General features: G+C 43.7%; 1 protein-coding gene across 9 annotated transcripts in view; it reads right to left on the reverse strand.

Annotated features, from left to right (window-relative positions):
• tanc2b (tetratricopeptide repeat, ankyrin repeat and coiled-coil containing 2b) overlaps nucleotides 1-24,576 on the reverse strand; it is a 220,374-nt gene that overhangs the window by 41,565 nt on the left and 154,233 nt on the right. For 6 of the 9 annotated variants that reach the window (XM_021576268.2, XM_021576266.2, XM_021576269.2 and 3 more), the window contains 3 exons: nucleotides 17,247-17,363; nucleotides 11,367-11,515; nucleotides 1,726-1,930 (listed from right to left, as the gene is read on the reverse strand). In XM_021576268.2, coding sequence (XP_021431943.1) covers nucleotides 1,726-1,930; nucleotides 11,367-11,515; nucleotides 17,247-17,363 — 471 coding nt within the window. Of the gene's footprint in view, nucleotides 1-1,725; nucleotides 1,931-11,366; nucleotides 11,516-11,984; nucleotides 13,520-17,246; nucleotides 17,364-24,576 lie in introns of those variants that run through there. The other 3 variants (XM_021576270.2, XM_021576273.2, XM_021576274.2) reach the window with 2 other exon arrangements.

Raw genomic sequence — 24,576 nt, forward strand, 5'->3', positions numbered from 1 at the left:
CCCATTGAGAACTTGTGGTCAATCCTCAAGAGGCAGGTGGACAAACAAAAACCCACAAATTCTGACAAACTCCAAGCATTGATTATGCAAGAATGGGCTGCCATCAGTCAGGATGTGGTCCAGAAGTTAATTGACAGCATGCCAGGGCGGATTGCAGAGGTTTTGAAAAAAAAGGGTCAACACTGCAAATATTGACTTTTTGCATCAACTTCATGTAATTGTCAATAAAAGCCTTTGACACTTATGAAATGCTTGTAATTATACTTCAGTATTCCATAGTAACATCTGGCAAAAATATCTAAAGACACTGAAGCAGCAAACTTTGTGGAAATTAATATTTGTGTCATTCTCAAAACCTTTGGCCACGACTGTACAGTGCATTCGGAAAGTATTCAGACCCCTTGACTTTTTCCACATTGTGTTACGTCACAGCCTTTTCTAAAATTGATTAAATTGTATTTTTTTCTCATCTATACACAATACCCCATAATGACAAGGCAAAAACTTATTTTTTTAAATGTTTGCAAATGTATAAAAACTGAAATAACACATTTAGATGAGTAGTCAGACCCTTTACTCAGTACTTTGTTGAAGCACCTTTGGCAGCGATTACATCCTCGAGTCATCTTGGGTATGATGCTACAAGCTTGGCACACCTGTATTTGGGGAGTTTCTCCCATTCTTCTCTGCTGATCCTCTCAAGCTCTGTCAGATTGGATGGGGAGCATCCTGTTCTGTTGGAAGGTGAACCTTGCACCAGTCTGAGGTCCTGAGCGCTCTGGAGCAGGTTTTCATCAAGGATCTCTCTGTACTTTGCTCTGTTCATCTTTCCCTCGATCCTGACTAGTCTACCAGTCCCTGCAGCTGAAAAACATCCCCACAGCATGATGCTGCCACCACCATGGTGCCAGGTTTCCTCCAGACACTTGGCATTCAGGTCAAATAGATACATCTTGGTTTCATTAGACCAGACAATCTTGTTTCTCATGGTCAGAGTCCTTTAGGTGCCTTATGAGGATTGGCTTCCGTCTGGCCACTCTACTATAAAGCCCTGATGGGTGGAGTGCTGCAGAGATGTTTGTCCTTCTGGGAAGTTCTTCTATCTCCACAGAGGAACTCTGGAGCTCTGTCAGAATGACCATCGGGTTCTTGGCCACCTCCCTGACCAAGGCCCTTCTCCCCCGATTGCTCAGTTTGGCTGGACGGCCAGCTCTAACAAAAGTCTTGGTGGTTCCTAACTACTTCTATTTAAGAATGATGGAGGCTACTGTGTTCTTGGGGACCTTCAATGCTGCAAAGAATGTTGGTACCCTTCCCCAGATCTGTGCCTCCACACAATCCTATCTCAGAGCTCTACGGACAATTCCTTCGACCTCTTGGCTTGGTTTTTGCTCTGACATGTACTGTCAAATGTGGGATCGTATAAAGACAGGTGTGTGCCATTCCAAATCATGTCCAATCAATTTAATTTACCACAGGTGGACTCCAATCAAGTTGTAGAAACATCTCAAGGATGATCAATGGAAACAGGACGCACCTCAGCTCAATTTCGAGTCTCATAGAAAAAGGTCTGAAAACGTATGTAAATAAGGTTCAGTTTATTGCCAAATTTTCAAAAATCCTGTTTTCACTTTGTCATTAGGGGGTATTGGTCTGACTATGTGTATGTGTATTTTTTCATGTGTGCGTTCATGTGTGTGTGTATATATAGCCCTTCCCCCTCACCAATGATGCCGCTGTCCCGGCTCTCCAGGGTGGAGGTGGGGCTGGTGACAGATCCGTAGGCGTGGTCCTTGTGGCCCTGGTTACCCCCGGGCATGGCACCATCGGCGCCGGGCGGCAGGGTGGAGCAGGGGGAGCCGGCCGGGGGGGAGGCTGTGCTGCTGGTCAGGGTGGAGCACGGACTGATCCTCTGGTTACCAGCCAGGTCCTGGAGGAGAAATACACACAGTCAGTGCCCAAGCCCGTGCCCACACACACACCCCAGAAACCCAAGACGATTGAGCCCACCATCAATAGGAGAGGAGCAAATTACCACCACAAGGTAATGGAGGAAGTAATCACATGTTGAGTCTCTCGGTTTCAAACATCTCTGGCTCTAGTAAGCACTGAGCCTGGTACTGGAAACCATGCTACTGTCTTCCATTGCGTTCTGTGTAGGTGTATAATTATCTGGGACCAATAGTACTGAAGCTTCCGTTTGATCTCTTGCAGCAGAATGATTCCACAGCCTTGCTGAGAGAGAGAGAGCTTTACACAGTTCCTGACCCTTCCCCCATTGGATGCTACCTGTCACAATGTTACTACCCCCTGCCGTGCCCCTCCCTGATGTCAGCTCAGGTTAGGATGAGAGGGCACGACAGGGAGAGAGGCATTCTGGCATGGCTAATCTACACACTCACACATACACACAGACACACACACATTCATTATTTGTAAGGTAAAGGACTCTCAGTTCACGTAGCTGCCTAGTGCCCAAAAAACAGGTTTATGTGCAAATATACTGTGTAAATATCCTACTCTAAATGAGTTGGAGTTCCTTCCTTGTATTTAAATTTATGCTATTTGTACTCTATTTTTATTCCATTGAGCTAATTTTTTTATTATGCTTAACTTACTTACTCTTATTGTTATTATGTCGCATTGTTGAGAGGTGAACCTGCAAGAAAGCATTTCAATGTACTGTGTACCATGTGCATATGACATATACACTTGATCTACTGTAGAAGACCATGGCTCCCCCCATATGCCCTCCTGAAGCCTCAACTCAACCCCAAGCCTCAACTGCTTAGCCCCCTTTGTATCCAGTCTATGTAACAGTCAGACTGCCCCTGGTCTTCCTGGTCAGTGTGAGTCAGTCAGAGCTGTAGTGACAAGACAGAGAGCCAAGTCAGGCCGCATGCTGTCTGTTACGTGTTCCCTCTCATCTCTGCTCCCCCCCCCCAACTCCTGGGGCCAGGGGGGTTGGGGCCTGTACAGTCAATGAGTTGGGCAGGCGCAGTAAGAGCTGTCCCCTGTACTCAGGGTTTGGAAGAGAGCAGTCAATCGGCACATTTACAGGGTCAGTCTGTGAGAAGCTAGCAGAAAACGAACACACACAGCACCTCTATTCAGCAAGCAGCATAACCTCCATCTGCTGGGCTAGTGCACTCTGGTTTGCATCCCAAATGGCACCCTATTCCATATATAGTGCACTACTTCAAATGTATAGCACTACATAGGCAATAGGATGCCATTTGGGACATCTCTTCTGTGTATTAGTCTGACCATCTGACCTTAAAATGCACGGTAGAATTGGATTGAACTTGGATGCTTGGATCTTTGCCTTGCTGAGGCAGAGACGTGGAGAGGCAGAGGGGTGTAGAGGGGTCAGGCAATTAATGGCCGGCTTTCTGGAGGTTGAGAAGGTCACCTTCCTCCCTAAGCCAATAGGCTTTAGCCATCCTGCAGAGATCCCAGCTACCGTAACAATCCTACCTACTATAGGCCAACTGAAAGTTTATCATATATTGATTTTAACAGTAAAAGGAAATGTATCCTTTAATATCCTCATATTGCCGCCCGTGAGAGGTTCAATGTATTTTCATGGATCAAAAAAAAAAGAAAGAAGATACTTAGGGCAGGCTATATTTGTGAAGAAAATATTGGAAAATTTGACTTGAGGGAGCGCACACGGCAGGAGTCCACAATGAGTCACCAGTTTGCATTCCAAATGGCACCCTATTCCCTACATTGTGCACTACTTTTCACCAGAGCCCTATGGCCCTTGTCTCTAGAGTGAGAAGTCACTTGAATGAACCTCTCTCAAATACCTCTCTATACACCCCCACCACTACAGCATAACAGCATGTGCTATCAGTCTAATCGGTTAGCCACACTGCGTCAGCCCATACCTATACAGTCCATAACACACCTAGCTGAAGCAACGGCTACGCCGTCCGTCCCTCGCCCTCCTCCCCTCCCTCCCTCCCTCCCTCCCTCCCTCAATTCAAGGGCTTTATTGGAATGGGAAACATATGTTACAATTGCCAAAGCAAGTGAAATAGATAATAAACACACAAAAAAATAAACAATAAAAATTAACAGTAAACATTACACTCACAGAAGCTCCAAAAGAATAAAGACATTTCAAATGTCATATTATGTCTATATACAGTGTTGTAGCGATGTGCAAATAGTTCAAGTACAAAAGAGAAAGTAAACATGGGTTGTATTTACAATGGTGTTTGTTCTTCACTGGTTGCCCTTTTCTTGTGGCAACAGGTCACAAATCTTGCACACTGTGGTATTTCACCCAGTAGATATAGGAATTTATCAAAATTGGTGTTTGTTTTCGAATTGTCTGTCTGTCACTCTCTCTCCCTCTCCTGTAAAACGTAGATGTGTCAAATTAGGTTTGAGGTATAGAAAGCAGGTCATCTGCTGTAGTGCTTAAAAACAGACTTATTGTGGCAAGATATACAGTGCCATCGCAAACTATTCTAAAATTGATTAAATCGTTTTTCTTCCCCCTCATCAATCTACACACAATACCCCATAATGACAAAGCAAAAACAGGTTTTTATACATTTTTGCAAATGTATAATATGTTTTTGTTGTTTAAATATCACATTCACATAAGTATTCAGACCTTTTAGTCCCACCTTTGCCAGCATTTACAGCATTGAGTCTTCTTGGGTATAACGCTACAAGCTTGGCACGTCTATATTTGGGGAGTTTCTCCCATTCTTCTCTGTAGATCCTCTCAAGCTCTGTCAGGAAGGATGGGGAGCAGTCCATCCAACCAGCCTCACAACCGCACGCCAGATATTACCATGCCAACCCAGAACCTCCACATCCGGCTTCTTCCCCTGCGGGATCATCTGGGCTTCTTCCCCTGCGGGCTGAGGAGAATTTCTGTCTGAAATTAACCCCTTTTGTGGTGAAAAACTAATTCTGATTGGCTTGGCCTGGCTCTCCAGTGGGTTGGCCTATGCCCACCCAGGCCCATGGCTGCGCCCCTGCCCAGTCATGTGAAATCCATAGATTAGGGCCTAATGAATTTATTTCAATTGACAGATTTACTTATATGAACTGTTATTCAGTCAAATCTTTGAAATTGTTTGCTGTGTGGGCGTAGCGCATAAAATTGGTCTATCCTCGGTTGCACTCACTACAGAGTTCCAAACTGCCTCTGAAAGCAACGTCACCACGCGCAATGTCAAGCGTTGGCTGGAGTGGTGTAAAGCTCGCCGCCATTCGGACTCTGGAGCATTGGATGTTCTCTGGAGTGGTGAATCAAGCTTCACCATCTGGCAGTCCGATGAACGAATCTGGGTTTGGCGGATGCCAGGAGAATGCTACCTGCCCGAATGCATAGTGCCAACTGTAAAGTTTGGTGGATGAGGAATAAAGGTCTGGGGCTGTTTTTTATGGTTTGGACTAGGCCCCTTAGTTCCAATGACATTCTAGACGATCTGTGCTTCCAACTTTGTGGCAACAGTTTGGGGAAGGCCCTTTCCTGTTTCAGCATGACAGTGTCCCCGTGCAAAGTGAGGTCCACACAGAAATGGTTTGTCGAGATCGGTGTGGAAGAACTTGACTGGCCTGCACAGAGCCATCACCTCAACCCCTTCCAACACCCTTTGGGATGAATTGGTCAACTGTGAGCCAGGCCTAATCGCCAAACATCAGTGCCCGACCTCACTAATGCTCTTGCAGCAAATGCCACTTAGCAGCCCAGGTTCAGTCAGTGGTAAGAGAAATTTTAGGCTTAGTCAACCTGCTGGATATCAGCACACCAAAGTGGCAGAATATATTATATTAATATATTCTGCCAAAGTGGCAGAATATATTAATGAACGACGACTGAAGTTGAGACACCAAGAGAAATAAATAATTTAAGAACTTTGTTATATAATGACCTTATTAGGGAGGTAGACAGTTTATGCTCAGTGGAGAAACTGAAAAACTGGAAAAGTAAAATACCTTGATGGAGGACAATTTAGTGAGATTCCTTTGATGTGTTGTGTTCTGGCTTATATATGTGTATTAAAAAACTTCATGAGGATAGGGGGTAGTATTTTCACTTTGGATGAATTGCGTGCCCATAGTGAACTGCATCAAACTCTGTCCTAGATTGCTAATATATGCATATTATTATTACTATTGGAAAACTGTTTGAATTATGTCCGTGAGTATAACAGAACTCATAGGGCAGGCAATCTTCCAAACAAGTTTTGAAATTCTGAAAGTTGGGGCAACTTTGACGTCATCGCCCCCTCTTTTCCCAACAAGATATGGATCTGGAAACACTTCCTACGCCTTCCACTAGATGTCCCCATTCAGGAGAAAGTGTAATGGAGCATTTGCTGTGAACTTTGACCTAATGGGAGGGAAAATAGTCAGTGTCGCAACAGAATGCCATTTTGCTGTGGCGCATTACTCTGTGGGTGCTACGGCTGTTCCAATCGGCCCCAGATTAAAACGAATTTGGATATATATGATAATAACATCCTAAAGATTGATTCTGTACTTAGTTTGACCAGTTTATTCGACCTGGAATATATCTTTTGGAAGTTTTCGTGCAAGTTATCTTGGACCAGCAGTCAGTTTTTGGGCACGTGAGTTGAAAGTGATAGCAAATGCAGCTACTTGGACACTAGTGTTGGACATTATGGAACAAAACAACGATTTATTGTGGAACTAGGACTCCTTGCACTACATTCTGAGGAAAGATCAAAGGTAAGGGAATATTTATGTTGTAATTTCGTATTTCTGTTGACTCCAAAATGGCGGAGAAATATTGTTACGTCTGAGCGCCGTCTCAGATTATTGCAATGTTAGGCTTTTTCCGTAACGGTTAAAAAAAATCTGACACAGCAGTTGCATTAAGAACCAGTGTATCTTTAATTATATGTAGAACATGTATCTTTAGTCAAAGTTTATGATGAGTATTTCTGTTATCTGGCGTAGCTTTCTATAATTACTCCGGATATTTTGGAGGAATTTCTGAACATGGCGTCAATGTAAACCGAGATTTGTGGATATTATTGAACAAAACATAAATGTACTGTGTAACATGTCATATGACTGTCATTTGATGAAGATTTTCAAGAGGTTAGTGATTAATTTTATTTCTAATCCTGCTTTTGTGATTTTATCTTTGGCTGGAAAAAATGGCTGCGTTTTTTCTTTGGTTTGGTGGTGGTCTAACATAAATATATGTTGTGTTTTTTCTGTAAAACATTTTAACAATCTGACATGATGGGTAGATGAACAAGGTGTTTATCTTTCATTTGAGGTATTGGACTTGTTAATATGTGAAAGTTAAATATTTCTAAAGAATATCCTTGAATTCCCTGCGCGACCTTTTCGGCTGAACGGGGGGGTGGAGTTCCCTGAGGGGAACGCCTTGCCCCAACAGGCTTTAACAGACTGTAAACAAGAGGGTGGTGCGGTTTGCACAACACATCAGGACACCTACAGCACCTGATGTGACAGGAAGGACAAAAAGATCATTAAGGACAACAACCCCCCACCCATGTTTATGGATTCAGGGTTGTACCTGGTAGGTTCATTGATAATTTGTGTGAGATTGAGGGCATCTGTCTTAGATTGTAGGATGGCCGGGGTGTTAAATATATACCAGTTTAGCTCACCTAACAGTACGAACTCTGAAGATAGATGGGGGGCAATAAATTCACATATGGTGTCCAGGGCACAGCTGGGGGCTGAGGGGGGTCTATAACAAGCGGCAACAGTGAGAGACTTATTTCTGGAAAGATGGATTTTTAAAAGTAGAAGCTCGCACTGTTTGGGCACAGACCTGGATAGTATGCCAGAACTAGATTGCAACTCCACCCCCTTTGGCAGTTCTATCTTGAAGGAAAATGTTGTAGTTGGGGATGGACATGTCGGAATTTTTGGTGTCCTTCCGGAATTTTTGAATCCTTCCTAAGCCAGGATTCAGACACGGCTAGGACATCAGGGTTAGCGGAGTGTGCTAAAGCATTGAATAAAACAAACTTAGGGAGGACACCTCTGATGTTAACATGCATGAAACCAAGGCTTTTACGGTTACCGAAGTCAATAAATGAGCGTGCCTGGGGAATGGGTGTAGTGCTGGGGGCTACAGGGCTGGGTTAACCTCTACATCACCAGAGGAACAGAGGAGGAGTAGGATAAGGGTACAGCTAAAGGCTATAAGAACTGGTCGTCTTGTGTGTTGGGAACAGAATAAAAGAAGCAGATATCTGGGAGTGGTAGAATAGATTTAGGGCATAATGTACAGACAAGGGGATGTGAGTACAGTGGAGGTAAACCTAAGCACCGAGTGATGATTAGAGAGGTTGTGACTCTGGAGGCACCAGTTAAGCCAGGTGATGTCTCCACGTGTGTGGGGGATGGGACAAAATAGCTATCTAAGGCATTTTGAGCAGGACTGGGGGCTCTACAGTGAAATAAAACAATAATAACTAACCGAAACAGCAGGTGCACCAAGGTGCATCAAAGCTGGGACCGAGAGACTGAAAATAGCTTCTATCTCAAGGCCATCAGACTGTTAAACAGCCATCATCAACACAGTGAGACTGCTGCCTAAATACAGACTTGAAATCATTGGCCACTTTAATAAATGGATCACTCGTCACTTCAATAATGCCACTTTAACAATGTATAAATATCTTGCATTACTCATACCATATGTATATACTGTATTTTATACCATCTATTGCATCTTGCCTATGCTACTCAGTCATCGCTCATCCATATATAGTGGGCTCCAAAATTACTGGCACCCCTGACTGGCAATGCACAAACAATACACCTGCTCTGAAAGGCCCCAGAGTCTGCAACAGCACTAAGCAAGGGGCACCACCAAACAGGTCAGGGCCAAAGTTGTGGAGAAGTAGAGATCAGGGTTGGGTTATAAAAAATATCTGAAACTTTGAACATCCCACGGAGCACCATTCAGTCTACCCCATACTTTTTCGAACATTCTGTTAAAAATCGCGCAACATTTCAGCGTCCTGCTACTCATGCCAGGAATATAGTATATGCATATGATTAGTATGTGTGGATAGAAAACACTCTGAAGTTTCTAAAACTGGTTAAATAATGTCTGTGACTATAACAGAATGTGAACAGCAAGCGAAATCCCAAGAAAAACCTGGTCACAAAAACCACAGAAAAGTATTAATCCGCCAGTCTCTGAATTGCTTATTGCAAGCAAAAATATATAGCCGGAGCTTGCAGTTCCTACAACTTCCACACGATGTCGCCATTTTCATTGACAAAAATCCTTTGTGTAATGACAAATAGATCCTTCATTTCGTCCAGCATACAGCAATCGATTTTGGAAGAAAGACAAAGGACAACGTTTTCTTGAGTAGCTGCTATTGAATACAAATCGCCCAGTGATCAATTTGATCGATTATTAACGTTTACAAATACCTAAAGTTGGGTTACAAAAGTAGGTTGAAGTGTTTTGTCAAAGAATATAGGCAACTTATATAATTTTAAAAAATGACGTTGCGTGTTGGAAGGGAGCTTTTTTCCTGAACCAGACAGGCTATACAAATGGATATTTTGGGCATACATGGACGGATTTAATCGGGAAAAAGACCCAATTGTGATGTTTATGGAACATATAGGAGTGCCAACAAAGAATATCATCAAAGGTAATGAATGTTTTATATTTTATTTCTGCGTTTTGTGTAGCTAAATACGCTAATTCTTTTGTTTACGTCCCCTTCAGGTATATTGGGGTGTTGCATGCTATCAGATAATAGCTTCTCATGCTTTCGCCGAAAAGCATTTTAAAAATCTGACTTGTTGGCTAGATTCACAACGAGTGTAGCTTTAATTCAATACCCTGCATGTGTGTTTTAATGAACGTTTGAGTTTTAACGAGTACTATTAGCATTTAGCGTAGCGCATTTGCATTTCCAGGTGTCTAGATGAGACGTCTGCGTCTCAGGTAGGAGCAAGAGGTTAAATCCATTATTAAAAAATGGAAGAATATGGCACCACAACAAACCAGCCAAGAGATGGCCGCCCACCAACACTCACAGACCAGGCAAGGAGGTCATTAATCAGAGAGGCAACAAAGAGACCAAAGATAACCCTGAAGGAGCTGCAAAGCTCCACAGCAGAGATTGGAGTGTCTGTCCATAGGACCACTTTAAGCAGTACACTCCACAGAGCTGGTCTTTATGGAAGAGTGGCCAGAAAAAAGACATTGCTTAAAGAAAGAAATTATCAAACACGTTTGTTGTTTGTCAAAAGGCATGTGGGAGACTCCCAAAACATATGGAAGAAGGTACTCTGGTCAGATGTGACTAAAATGTAGCTTTTAGGCCATCAAGGAAAAGGCTATGTCTGGAGCAAACCCAACACCTCTCATCACCCCGAGAACCTCATCCCCACAGTGAAGCATGGTGGTGACAGCATCATGCTGTGGGGATGTTTTTCATCGGCAGGGACTGGGAAACTGGTCAGAATTGAAGGAATGATGGATGGCGCAAAATACAGGAAAATTCTTGAGGGAAACCTGTTTCAATATTCCAGAGATTTGAGACTGGGACGGATGTTCACCTTCCAGCAGGACAATGATCCTAAGCATACTGCTAAAGCAACACTTGAGTGGTTTAATGGGAAACATTTAAATGTCTTGGAATGGCCTAGTCAAAGTCAATTGAGAATCTGTGGTATGACTCAAAAATTGCTGTACACCAGAGGAACTCATCCAACTTGAAGGAGCTGGAGCCGTTTTGCCTTGAAGAATGGGCAAAAATCCCAGTGGCTAGATGTGCCAAGCTTATAGAGACATACCCCAAGAGACTCTCAGCTGTACTTGCTGCAAAAGGTGGCGCTACAAAGTATTGACTTTGGGGCGGGGGTGGGGGGAGGGGTGAATAGTTATGCACACTCAAGTTTTCAGTTTTTTTGTTTTATTTCTTGTTTGTTTCACAATAAAAAATATTTTGCATCCTCAAAGTGCATGTTGTGTAACTGAAATGATACAAACCCCCCAAAAATACATTTTAATTCCAGGTTGTAAGGCAACAAAATAGGGAATATGCCAAGGGCTCCACTCCACTATTGCAAGTAGAAGCACAAGCATTTCACTACACTCACAATAACATCTACTAACCATGTGTATGTGACCAATAAAATTTGATTTTATTTGACAAGGAGCTCATCAAACTGTCAGATAGAAGGGAAGTTATCACATCCCAGGTATGTGTGTTTCTCAAATTGAATCAGAAATACAGAAACACCAAATGGAATCTCAAGATATCACAAATAGGGAGAGAGGTTTTCCTCTCAGAGCAGAAGCAGTAGAGAGAGGAGGGGTTAGCATTGTGGGATTGCCAAACACACACCTGTCTGTCGTCTGGTTCGTCCATGCTGTAATGTTCTCCGTCTGGCCCCTCACTAGTTTCGTCTCCCAACAGGAAGCCCAGTCGCGTCATCAATGTGTTGGCTGCCTCATCCACCGACGGAGGGGGCCCCAGCTCCCCGCTTGACTCCCCTTCAGAGAGAAAGAGGAGAGTCGGGGGAAAGAGAGATAGAGTATGGGGGAAAGTGACAAAGAGAGAGAGAGGGGGCGGGCGAAGAGGAAGAGAGAGAAAGAGAGAGGGAGTGGAGAAAAAAAGGAGTGTGTTTGTGAGTGAGTGTAAAACAAGTAAAACAGAGTCAACCAACTCTCTTGACCTGGAAGGCAACCACACCTTGGATAGACTATAGAAGGAGCAGTCTAGCACATGAAAATTAAAAGATTCACATCGAAGCGGAGGAACAAACTGCTGGATAAATTTTCCTAACCTGTTCAAGCCCCAACTCAGAAAAATGTGCAACACCTGAGCATGTTAGCTACATATTCTCCTGCTGAAAAATGTTCAGTACAAATCACAAAATCACAAAGAGAATACAAATGCGAGAAGGCATATAGTAGAGTAGAGTAGAAACCTAGCAGAGTAGAAAAAAGAAACAGTCTCTACCTGAACCACCCCTGAGAGCAGAGCTGTGCATCAGAGGTAAATTCTCCTGAGATTGAGACTGAACTGGACACACTGGCGTTGAGACAGCCAACTCCTTCTAGCCATGACATGACATGCCTGTAAAGATTCCTCCACACACAATTGTTCCCATCCCACACAGTCAGCGTTGTGTTTGGATGAGGTAAGTGAATACGCCCCTCACCTGTGTGAGGGCAGGGTGTGTGTATGTGTACGTGTCTGTGTGTGTGTGTGTGTTTCTAAGAGAGAGAGTAATAGAGGGAGAGAGAGAGAGAGATGGAGAGATAGATCGAGGGAGAGAGAGAGCGATAGAGGGAGAGAAAGAGAGAAATAGTAGATGTGAATCACTCTACTCACACCGTCTACTGGCATGTACACAGCTACATTGGAGAGGGACTGAATATCCTCTGAAAATACAGTATTATCATATGATGATAATATAGAAGACACTTCTAGCATTGCTGGAGGTTTCACTGTCCTCATTACTGTTTATATTTCTTTAGATCCTGCTCTGGTCTGGTCATGAGGGCACAATACCAGGATGTTGTTATTAAACTAATACCTGATACTGCAGCTGGTGGACTACTTTGTTATGGGCGGGGTGTTGCTGGGTAACGTGTTGATCTCAGCTGAAGAGCTGGTTTCTCTCTGCTGTGTGTGGTGTATGGGTGTTTGATGTGGTCGTGGGAATGTCAAAGAAAGACAGGTGACAGAAGGTGATGGTGTTCAACTAAACAGTGGTGAGACACTGTAGATTTGAACAGCTGCTTTCTTTGGGTGTATTTAAAAGGAACCAAACGGAAGCAAACGGGCTGAAACAGGGAGGGACCTACCTCAACTTGTCCAATAAGAAAAACTTGTGTTAATTACTAAATAATTGCACTAATGAATACAACCCAGGTCTCCCACCCTCTCTCCCTACCATCCCTCCCCTCTCTCTGACTGACTGGTCAGACCAGTCCGACAGGTAAACAGACCTGAGAGGTTTAGACCATTAGAGACCAAGGTGAAAGGGTGCCATTGGGATGGTGTTTACTAAGTAATTCATGCATTCTACATAAACAATAATGCACTCACAGGAGACTGCAGTAATCACACTACACATTATATGACCCCCAGAACTCAGACACAGTAAAGTGGTCCTTACAAACATGCCCTTAGCCCTCAATGGAACTCCAAGCATTCCTCCTTGTCTGTAAGACATCAATCAGTCTACACTCCTCCTACAGAATTTGAATATATAGCGAGCGCTTGTGTGTTTGAGGGTCTCCCCCTCTTAGTCCCCTTCGCTCAGATTCCTGGAGAGAGACAGATGGTTGCCATGGGAACTATCTGGCGGCGTGGCGGGCAGCGAGGAGGAATGTGTTCCTGTGCAGACGGCCAGACGCATCGGTTTCTACCCCGGCCGTCCACGGAATTAACGTGGTCCACACACACCAACACAGTCGTGAAGAGAGGACGACAATGCCTCTTCCCCCCTAGGAGGCTTAAAAGGTTTGGCATGGGCCATCAGATCCTCAAAAAGTTATACAGCTGCACCATTGAGAGCATCTTGACTGGCTGCATCACCGCTTGGTATGGCAACTGCTTGGCATCTGACTGAACGGCGCTACAGAGGGTAGTCCGTATGGCCCAGTGCATCACTGGGGCCGAGCTCCCTGCCATCCAGGACCTCTATACCAGGCAGTGTCAGAGGAAGGCCCTAAAATACGTCAAAAGACTCCATCCACCCAAGATATATACTGTTCTCTCCGCTACGGTACCAGTGCAACTAGCCTGGAACCATCAGGACCCTGAACAGCTTCTACCCCCAAGCCATAAGACTGCTATATAGTTAACCAAATAACTACTCAGACTATCTGCATATACCCCCTTTTGCACTAACTCTTTTGACTCATCACATAAGCTGCTACTGTTTATTATATATCCTGTTGTCCAGTCACTTCACCCCTACTACCTACAGTGCATTCGGAAAGTATTCAGACCCCTTTACTTTTTCCACATTTTGTTTCTTTACAGCCTTATTCTAAAAATGATTAAATTGAAACTGTTCCTCATTAACCTTCACACAATAACCCATTATGACAAAGCGAAAACAGGTTTTTAGAAATGTTCGCAAATTTATATAAAAAAAAACGGAAATACCTTATTTACATAAGTATTCAGACCCTTTGCCATGAGACTCAAAATTGAGCTCAGGTGCATCCTGTTTCCATTGATCATCCTTGAGATGGTACTGAAAAATGACCTCCCTCATTCTTAAATTGAAGGAGTTCGGAACCGCCAAGACTCTTCCTAGAGCTGGACTCCTGGCCAAACTGAACAATCAGGGGAGAATGGCCTTGGTCAGCGAGGTGACCAAGAACTCAATGGTCTCCAGAGTTTCTTTGTGGAGATGGGAGAACCTTCCAGAAGGACAACCATCTCTGCAGCACTCCACCAATCAGGCCGTTATGGTAGAGTGGCCAGACGGAAGCAACTCCTCAGTAAAAGGCACATGATAGCCCGCTTGGAGTTTGTCAAAAGGCACCTAAAGGAATCTCAGACCATGAGAAACAACAACAATTCTTTGTCCAGAATGCCAAGCATCACGTCTGGAGGGGAACCTGGAACCATCTCTACGGTGAAGCATGGTGGTGGAAGCATCATGCTGTGGGGACGTTTTTCAGCAGCAGGGACTGGGAAACTAGTCAGGATCGAGGGAAAGATGAACAGAGCAAAGTACAGAGAGATCCTTGATGAAAACCTGCTCCAGAGCGCTCAGTACCTCAGACTGGTGCGAAGGTTCACCTTCCAACAGGACAACGACCCTAAGCACACAGCCAAAACAACGCAGGAGTGGCTTCGGGACAAGTCTCTGAATGTCCTTGAGTGGCCCAGCCAGAGCCCGGACTTGAATCCGATCTAACATCTCTGGAGAGGCCCTGAAAATAGCTGTGCAGCGACGCTCCCCATCCAACCTGACAGGAGACGATCTGCAGAGAAGAATGGGAGAAACTCTCCAAATACAGGTGTGCCAAGCTTGTAGCGTCATACCCAAGAAGTCTTGAGGCTGTAATCGCTGCCAATGGTGCTTCAACAAGGTTGAACAAGGTACTGAGTAAAGGGTCTGAATACTTTTTAATGTCTAAAAACCTGTTTTTGCTTTGTCATAAGGGGGTATTGTGTTTAGACTGATGAGGGGAAAACACATTTTAATCAATTTTATAATAATGCTGTAATGTAACAAAATGTGGAGAAAGGGGTCTGAATACTTTCCAAATACACTGTATATGTCTACCTAAATGACCTCATACTCCTGCACATCAACTCAGTACTGGTCAGGGTCAATTCCAGTCAATTCAGGAAGTACATTGAAATTCCAATGGCAATTATCCTCAATACTTTTCAATTAGGAAAATGTGTCATTGGAATTTGGTTTACTTTCTGAATTGACTGGAATTTAAATGGAATTGACTCCAGCCCTGGTGCCCCATGAATATAGCCAAGTTATCACTACTCATTGTGTATTGATTCCTTGTGTAATTATTTTTCTATGTTTCTCTCTGCATTGTTGGGAAGGGCCCATAAGTAAGCATTTCACTGTTAGTCTACAACTGTTGTTTACGAAGCATGTGACAAATACAATTTGACATGATTTTTGGATCTGCCTGTCTCGTGCCGAAGGAGGAAACAGGAGCTGTCCATGTGTGGAGCAGGCATGGGAGCCCCAGCCCCGTACCCCCATACCACAGCAGATCAGGGGTTACAGGTGAGGTGAGACAGGAGGGTTAAGCCAGGTAAGCCCACGCATTCCCCCACACATCTACACATACCACCAGTTGCCACAGCAAAGGAGGGCCGCTGGAATACTGTTACATGGCTACTACCATAAAATTAGGAATTAGAATAATTTAATCGGATCTCAATGGCTACTGCCATAGAATTAGGAATTAGAATGATTTAATCGGATCTCAATGACTACTGCCATCAAAGAGGACTTGTTCACATACGGTACAGTAGAATGGGTTGTACACTGTACAGTAAAAGAACAGCTGAGGCTATGCCGATTGGTCGTCCACACACACACACACAAGGCAGAGCGGGAACTATGGTCTGGTATTCTGTCCTAAGATCAGATGTTAAACTCATAATCAGGCTGTTACACGTTCCCTAAGACCTCTTGATAAAAGCTAACGCGTCTGCCATTTGTTCCATGTGGGAGGCCAAAGCTCATCTTTTCTTGGCTTTTCCCTACTGAGCAGAATTCCTGTTCAAATCATTCCATACTACTCTCACACAGTACTAACAGCATGCCTTCATCACATTTAACTGACTACTACCAGGCAGTCTTTTCTTGTTGATACAGATTATGTCGCAGATTCAACGCAACATCAAGCTCTTCACTACAACGTTAGAGTGCAGAAATCAGAATATACTTAACACGCGCATAGAGCGAAGGTTTTGGAGATCCTGGCAGATGGAGACGGTGTGAAGTGCTCTGTTTGTCATATTGAGATGATTATCGAACTTTTCTTCACGTCTTCATCCATTGATTAGTGTTCATCTGAGTCAAATCCATATAGGCAGATTGTATCCCAACACAAATGTCAGGAGATATTACCAAGCCATATGGCGCTATTCTCAATGACTGCACTTAGAGACCAGATTGCAGGAAAGATGAAAAAAATCGATACAGAAAAAAAACACATTTGAAATGATTTGCTCTATCCTTGATTGACCCATGTTGATGTTTTCCTCCCGTGGTGGGAAAGAGGGGGATGGAGGGGTGGATTGGGGAGGGATGAAGAGAGGGAACTGGACTCTCTGCAGGGCTACAGAGGAAAGGTCCGCTGTGATCTAAACAGAAACCAAAGATGAGGTGTGGGAGAGGAGCGAGGGAGAGAGGTAGAGAGGGCACGAGGGGGAGTGGTAGACGTAGGGAGAGGTAAAGAGAGAGGAAGCGAGGGAGAGGATTAAATAGTGTCAGCGAACTAGAAAGGCTGAACGGGGGAGCGTCAGGAAAGCAATTCAACTAATAACCTTAGCGATGTGCAGTGCCTGTAAAATATGCAGTGAAAGACAGAACCGAACACTGCTTAGCTCTGACACACACATTCAATCTGCACTCACTCACATGCAGATAGACAGGACTGACACAGACACAGAGATGGACAGACAGTACTATAAAACACACCAAAGTAAAAACATTGAAAAACAAACAAGGCCATAGCTGTGGGGACTTGAGGAGCAGAGCAGACTTACCGGGACAGTATGTATCCAGGCCGTGGTTCTTGGCAGTGCAGGAGGTGTGTGTAGGGGAGCCAAGCTCTGATTGTGGAATGCGAGGGCTCTCCACAAATTTTGCTTTCCGCAGGGGGGCTGGGAGCAGAATGCACACACACACACACACACACACACACACACACACACACACACACATATATATAGAAGGAGACAACACACACACAGTGACACAGAACACCCAAATTATAGAAAAGAGAGAGGGGGAGACAGACGGTGATAGAAGAGAGAGGGGGAGACAGACAGAGAGAGCTTATGAGATTGCGTCGGCACATTGAAATGACTAACACGCAGCAAAGCCTATCCAAGTCGCTCATTTGAGTTTGGTCACAGGTACAACTTTAGCTCAAGAGAAACAGGATTGTTACAGTGTCATATAGTATACAGAACACAAAGCCAACACTTCCTATACATTAGTCCTATACATTACAATACCAAATCCACTAACCACATTCCTTGGGCATTTAAAACTATCGGTAGGTAAAGATGATACTTACAGTATAACATAGAACAGAATGTCAAACATCCTCATAGACTTCTATTGAATAATCATCCTCTCTAAACTTAACAGCACTGACAAATGCAAATGTCTGTCAGCATGCCTAGTGACGCAATCACAGCAAGAATGCAAATGACATACATCCATTTTGGGAATGTATTCACACCCGACTCCGACAGCCAACCTGTCAACAGATCACTTCCACACAACAGGAAAGGTGTCGAGAATGTTAGAATGATACAAATTTGGGGGTGGCGGATGTGACAAATCTGTTTGGCTCAGAATAGAATAGAATGTAATAGAATAAAATACAACAGAAAATAATGGAATAACAGCGGACTTCCTCAAGTGAGGTGTACACTGGATCAGTTTTATGGACGAATGTAATGGCGACACATTCTGAACTTGAATGTTATGCCAGTGTAAAGGACGTCACGCTGCTTGCTTAGCGAGTACCAATTCCTCCCGATTCGGCCCATACCTGCCGCAAACTCAGAACCTCTGCCTCACAAACACACGCCCTCCTCAAGCGTCTTACTCGATCACGTCACCTCAAAAGCTAGCTAATGCCCATGTGCTGCACCAGCAATGTTTTGATGCAATGTTACGCTAGCCAGGGATGTAAACGTCATAGGATAACCACTACAGAGATGTATGACAAACTGAACAGTTCGGTTGAGAGACGCCATCTGACGTAAGACAATGCAGTTCAAGAGAAATCTGATCCCCATTCTAAACAGGTGTTAATTTAATAGGCTAGCTTAGCTGGAATCCCATGACATATTCTAAGCAGCTTTTCTCTCGCTCCACTGAGTGTGGGCTCTCACTCCCCTAAATGGCTGGTGTTGGACAATTATGCAAAATAACTCCACCATTCTCAGCCACATATACCTAGCTTATCACATTGTCTGTCTATTACCCAATACTAAAGACTTGGTTCAACAGAAACATTTAGGAAAATATAACTATATGGCATGCCCTTAAGATACTGTGACTGTTCACCCTTTTCTCTGTCATGATAGGTTGAAGCTACTGTCTGTAGTATACATACAGACAGAGAATATGCCCCAACTGGGCCAGGCTACTGTCTGTAGTATACATACAGACAGAGAATATGCCCCAACTGGGCCAGGCTACTGTCTGTAGTATACATACAGACAGAGAATATGCCCCAACTGGGCCAGGCTACTGTCTGTAGTATACATACAGACAGACAATATGCCCCAACTGGGCCAGGCTGCATGTCAAGAGACGGTTGAAACATCTGCCCCTCTGACGATGCCTCACAACAACTGGAGTACAGCAAGAACAACTCAGCACTGTTGAGTTGGCTCAGGGTTCAAATCAGGAGAACACAGAGGGCTGAGGAGTGATACAAGATACAGTATACCAGTCTACTGAATGCCACTGTCAGTGTACAGTACAGTATGGAAGAGGAAGTTTACTAACACGACTCAGTTCAACAAGCAGCACAGAGCCAGGCAGCACAGAGCCAGGCAGCACAGAGGCCACAGTGACAAGAAGCCCTACTGAGTCACAGCCAGGAGAGGAGTGGGAGAGGACTCACTCACAGAGACGCCCCACCAGCACCATGATATACAGTACTATACTATTGAGAACAGTCCTGCGTGTAGGGTAGTGTTTAGAGCAATTAATGACTCAGCATTGGGTAAGAGACACACATACCACACACACACACAGTAGTTTTAAGTTCCTCAGTGTCCAGATCACTGAGGACTTGACATGGACCAACACCACCACCACCATTGTCAAGAGGGAGCAACAGTGCCTCTACTTCCTAACGCGGCTGAAGAAATTCAGCATGCCGCCCCAGGTCCTCCCCAAATACTACCTCTGCATAATCGAAAGTGTCCAGACCGGTTGCATCATGGCCTGGTATGGGAATTGCTCCGTCCATGACCGCAAGGCCCTCCAGCGGGTGGTGAAGACAGCCCAGTACATCACTAGGGCCGTGTTCCCACCCATCCAGGACATCTACTCGATAGGAAGGCCTGCAGCATAATCAGGGATCCCACACAGCCCAGCCACGAGCTGTTCTCTCCCTTACTGGCAGACAGTATCAGAGCATGAAGTCTGATACCATCAGACTACTGAACACTTGAACTGGACTGACCAACTGCACTGACACTCTGCACCTTAGCATACATGCACTCACTCACACACACACCCAAAGAGATACAGTTGAAGTTGGAAGTTTACATACACCTTAGCCAAATACATTTAAACTCAGTTTTTCACAATTCTGACATTTAATCCTAGTCAAAAATCCCTGTTTTAGGTCAGTTAGGATAACATATTTATTTTAAACGTGAAATGTCAGAATAATTGTTGAGAGAATGATTTATTTAATATTTTATTTATTTCATCACATTCCCAGTGGGTCAGAAGTTTACATACACTCAATTAGTATTTGGTAGCATTGCCTTTAAATTGTTTAACTTGGGTCAAACATTTTGGGTAGCCTTCCACAAGCTTCCCACAATTAGTTGGGTGAATTTTGGCCCATTCCTCCTGACAGAGCTAGTGGAACTGAGTCAGGTTTGTTGGCCTCCTTGCTCGCACACACTTTTTCAGTTCTGCCCACAAATCTTCTATTGGGTTGAGGTCAGGGCTTTGTGATGGCCACTCCAATACCTTGACTTTGTTGTCCTTGGCCATTTTGCCACAACTTTGGAAGTCGATTTTGTGAAGTGCACCAGTCCCTTCTGCAGCTAACCACCCCCACAACATGATGCTGCAACCCCCATGCTTCACGGTTGGATGGTGTTCTTTGGCTTGCAAGCTTCCCCCATGTTCCTCCAAACATAATGATGGTCATTATGGCCAAACAGTTCTATTTTTGTTTCATCAGACCAGAGGACATTTCTACAAAAAGTATGATCTTTGTCCCCATGTGCAGTTGCAAACTGTAGTCTGGCTAATTTATGGCGGTTTTGGAGCAGTGGTTTTTTTCCTTGCTGACCGGCCATTCTGACAGGCCTTTTTTATGTCAATATAGGACTCGTTTTATTGTGGATATTGATACTTTTGTACCTGTTTCCTCCAGCATCTTCACAAGGTCTTTACTGTTGTTCTGGGATTGATTTGCACTTTTCGCACCAAAGTACGTTCATCTCTAGGAGACAGAACGCGTCTCCTTCCTGAGCGGTATGTCGGCTGCGTGGTCCTATGGTGTTTATACTTGCGTACTATTGTTTGTACAGATGAACATGGTACCTTCAGGCGTTTGGAAATTGCTCTCAAGAATGAACCAGACTTGTGGCGGTCTACAATTTTTTTTCTGATATCTTGGCTGATTTCTTTTGATTTTCATATGATGTCAAGCAAAGAGGCACTGCGTTTGAAGGTAGGCCTTGAAATACATCCACAGGTACACCTCCAATTGACTCAAATGATGTCAATTAGCCTATCAGAAGCTTCTACAGCCATGACATAATTTTCTGGAATTCTCCAAGCTGGTTAAAGGCACAGTCAACTTAATGCATGTAAACTTCTGAACAACTGGAATTGTGATACAGTGAATTATAAGTGAAATAATCTGTCTGTAAACAATTGTTGGAAAATGTACTTGTGTCATGCACAAAGTAGATGTCCTAACCGACTTGCCAAAACTATAGTTTGCTCACACACACACACACACACACACACACACACACACACACACACACACACACACACACACACACACACACACACACACACACACACAGCTGCTCCCAGACTTGTATTATTACTGCTAAATACTACACAATTTAAACACTTGCCCCCGAATCACAACTTCCCCAAAACATATATAAATATTGGACAATAAATTGTACCTTCCTGTAATATAATTATGCTAAAATGTTTATTCTATTCTACTGAGTCATTGATCTTTTGTTCGTATTCTTATCTTTTATTATTTCTTATTGTTGTTGCATTGTCCAAAAGGAACCTTCAAGCAAGCAATTCATTGGACGGTGTATACCATGTGTATCCTGTATATACGACTAATAAAACTTGAAATACGCACAAACACACACATTGAGTCTACATTGAGGATAACCAGATACTAGTGAAAAAATATACAGTGTGGGAAACCTACACTAGCAGCAGTGTAATCCCTGGGACTGCAGCTCTACTACAGTACAGGCTCCGTGTGGCAGCTAGGAAGGCCCTTACCAGCCAGGCAGAGTGACGGCACGATGGATGGCAGTCGGCAAATGCACTCGGCAAATAAGCTTATAAATAAATATCTATATGCGGATGCAGGTAGCTGTGCACTATATATTTGAGACAGTCTCTGTGAGTAGTGTGTTAGTGTTGTAGTGTGTAGTGTGTGTGTGAGAATGTGGTAGTGTGTAGTGTGTGTGTGAGAATGTGGTAGTGTGTAGTGTGTGTGTGAGAATGTGGTAGTGTGTGTGGGTGAGAGTGTGGTAGTGTGTGTGTGAGAATGTGGTAGTGTGTGTGTGAGAATGTGGTAGTGTGTAGTGTGAGAATGTGGTAGTGTGAGAATGTGGTAGTGTGGTAGTGTGAGAATGTGGTAGTGTGGTAGTGTGTGTGTGAGAGTGTGGTAGTGTGTAGTGTGGTAGTGTGTAGTGTGTGTGTGAGAATGTGGTAGTGTGGTAGTGTGTGTGTTAGAATGTGGTGGTGTAGTGGTGTGTAGTGTGTAGTGTGTGTGTAAGAATGTGGTACTGTGAGAGTGTGTGAGAGAATGTGGTAGTGTGTAGTGTGAGAATGTGGCAGTGTGGTAGTGTGTAGTGTGTGTGTTAGAATGTGGTAGTGTGTAGTGTGTAGTGTGGTAGTTTGTAGTGTGTGTGTGAGAATGTGGTAGTGTGTATGTGGTAGTGTGTAGTGTGTGTGAGTGAATGTGGTATGGTGGTAGTGTGTAGTGTGTGTGTGAGAATGTAATAGTGTGGTAGTGTGTAGTGTGTGTGAGAGAATGTGGTAGTGTGTAGTGTGAGAATGTGGTCGTGTGTAGTGTGTGTGAGAGAATGTGGTAGTGTGGTAGTGTGTAGTGTGTATTGTGTAGTGCGGTATTGTGGTAGTGTGGTAGTGTGTAGTGTGTGTGAGAGAATGTGGTAGTGTGGTAGTGTGTAGTGTGAGAATGTGGTCGTGTGTAGTGTGTGTGAGAGAATGTGGTAGTGTGGTAGTGTGTAGTGTGTATTGTGTAGTGCGGTATTGTGGTAGTGTGTAGTGTGTGTGAGAGAATGTGGTAGTGTGGTAGTGTGTGTGTGAGAATGTGGTAGTGTGTGTGAAACAGACCAAGACATTAATCAAAGACGTCATTTCTATTCCCCTCAGACAGTCTTTGTAAAGCCAGGGCTTTAGAAACATTATCAAAAAGAACATTTCCTGCAAAATGTATTAATTTAGATTCTAATTCAATGTGTGCATATGAAAGAGAAAGGCTCATTTTAAATATGACAGTCCATTCAGACACAAGCTAGGCTTTGTGCAAACAGATGAGATGTAAATATGAAATTAATATCCCATATGAATGAATGAATATGAACGATTCATGAATGATAAACAATGAGAAAAGGTGTTGATAGCAGGGTGTTACAATAATGTCTATCAGTCATTCACACTCACCTGTATAAACACACCCCCTTTCGGTGTGTTTGAATTCAATGGCATGCCCTTTGAGTTGTGCAATGCCCCAGTACATTTCAGGAATGCATGTTCCATGGAGTGCAAGTTTGGAGACTGTCGCTATAAATCACACATTTACACTGAAGGCCCTGCACTTGCAGAGACACCTTGCCAAGCCCTCAAGGTCGCTACGACAACAAGCATTTCCTTTTACTGTAAACACACCATTGTCATCTACAGTGTTCACCTATATTGATTCATGGTTACACAGTATTCAAGTTGTATTCACAGAATTCACATTGCCATGAACCAAGCAGCACAAGATCTCTCTGACCTCAATGGGACTTCCTGGATAAATAAACATATAAAAAGAATGAGCATTTTATATTGTAATGGTATTTGTTCTGCAACATGCTATGCATGCAAAAAACAACTGCTTATTCACTTGGGCACACTAGTGGACAAAACAGTATGCCCACTACAGTAACTACTGCAGTACCTTACAAAGCCTACTGCAGTACCGCTCCAGTACCTTACTAGGCCTACTGCAGTACTTTACTAGACTTACTGCAGTACTACTACAGTAACTACTGCAGTACCTAACTAGGCCTACCGCAGTACCGCTACAGTAACTACTGCAATACCTTACTAGGCCTACTGCAGTACTTTACTAGGCTTACTGCAGTACTGCTACAGTAACTACTGCAGTACATTACTAGGCCTAGTGTAGTATTTTACTAGGCTTTTTTTATTTTTAATTTCCCCTTTATTTAACCAGATAGGCTAGTTGAGAACAAGTTCTCATTTACAACTGCGACCTGGCCAAGATAAAGCACAGCAGTGTGAACAGACAACAACACAGAGTTACACATGGAGTAAACAATAAACAAGTCAATAACACAGTAGAAAATTTTAAAAAAAATAGTCTATATACATTGTGTGCAAAAGGCATGAGGAGGTAGGCGAATAATTACAATTTAGCAGATAAACACTGGAGTGAAAAATGATCAGATGGTCATGTGCAGGTAGAGATACTAGTGTGCAAAAGAGCAGAAAAGTAAATAAATAAAAATAGTATGGGGATGAGGTAGGTAAATTGGGTGGGCTATTTACCGATGGACTATGTACAGCTGCAGCGATCAGTTAGCTGCTCAGATAGCAGATGTTTAAAGTTGGTGAGGGAGATAAAAGTCTCCA

The sequence above is a fragment of the Oncorhynchus mykiss genome, chromosome 20, assembly GCF_013265735.2.
Source record: "Oncorhynchus mykiss isolate Arlee chromosome 20, USDA_OmykA_1.1, whole genome shotgun sequence".
Lineage (NCBI taxonomy): Eukaryota > Metazoa > Chordata > Actinopteri > Salmoniformes > Salmonidae > Oncorhynchus > Oncorhynchus mykiss.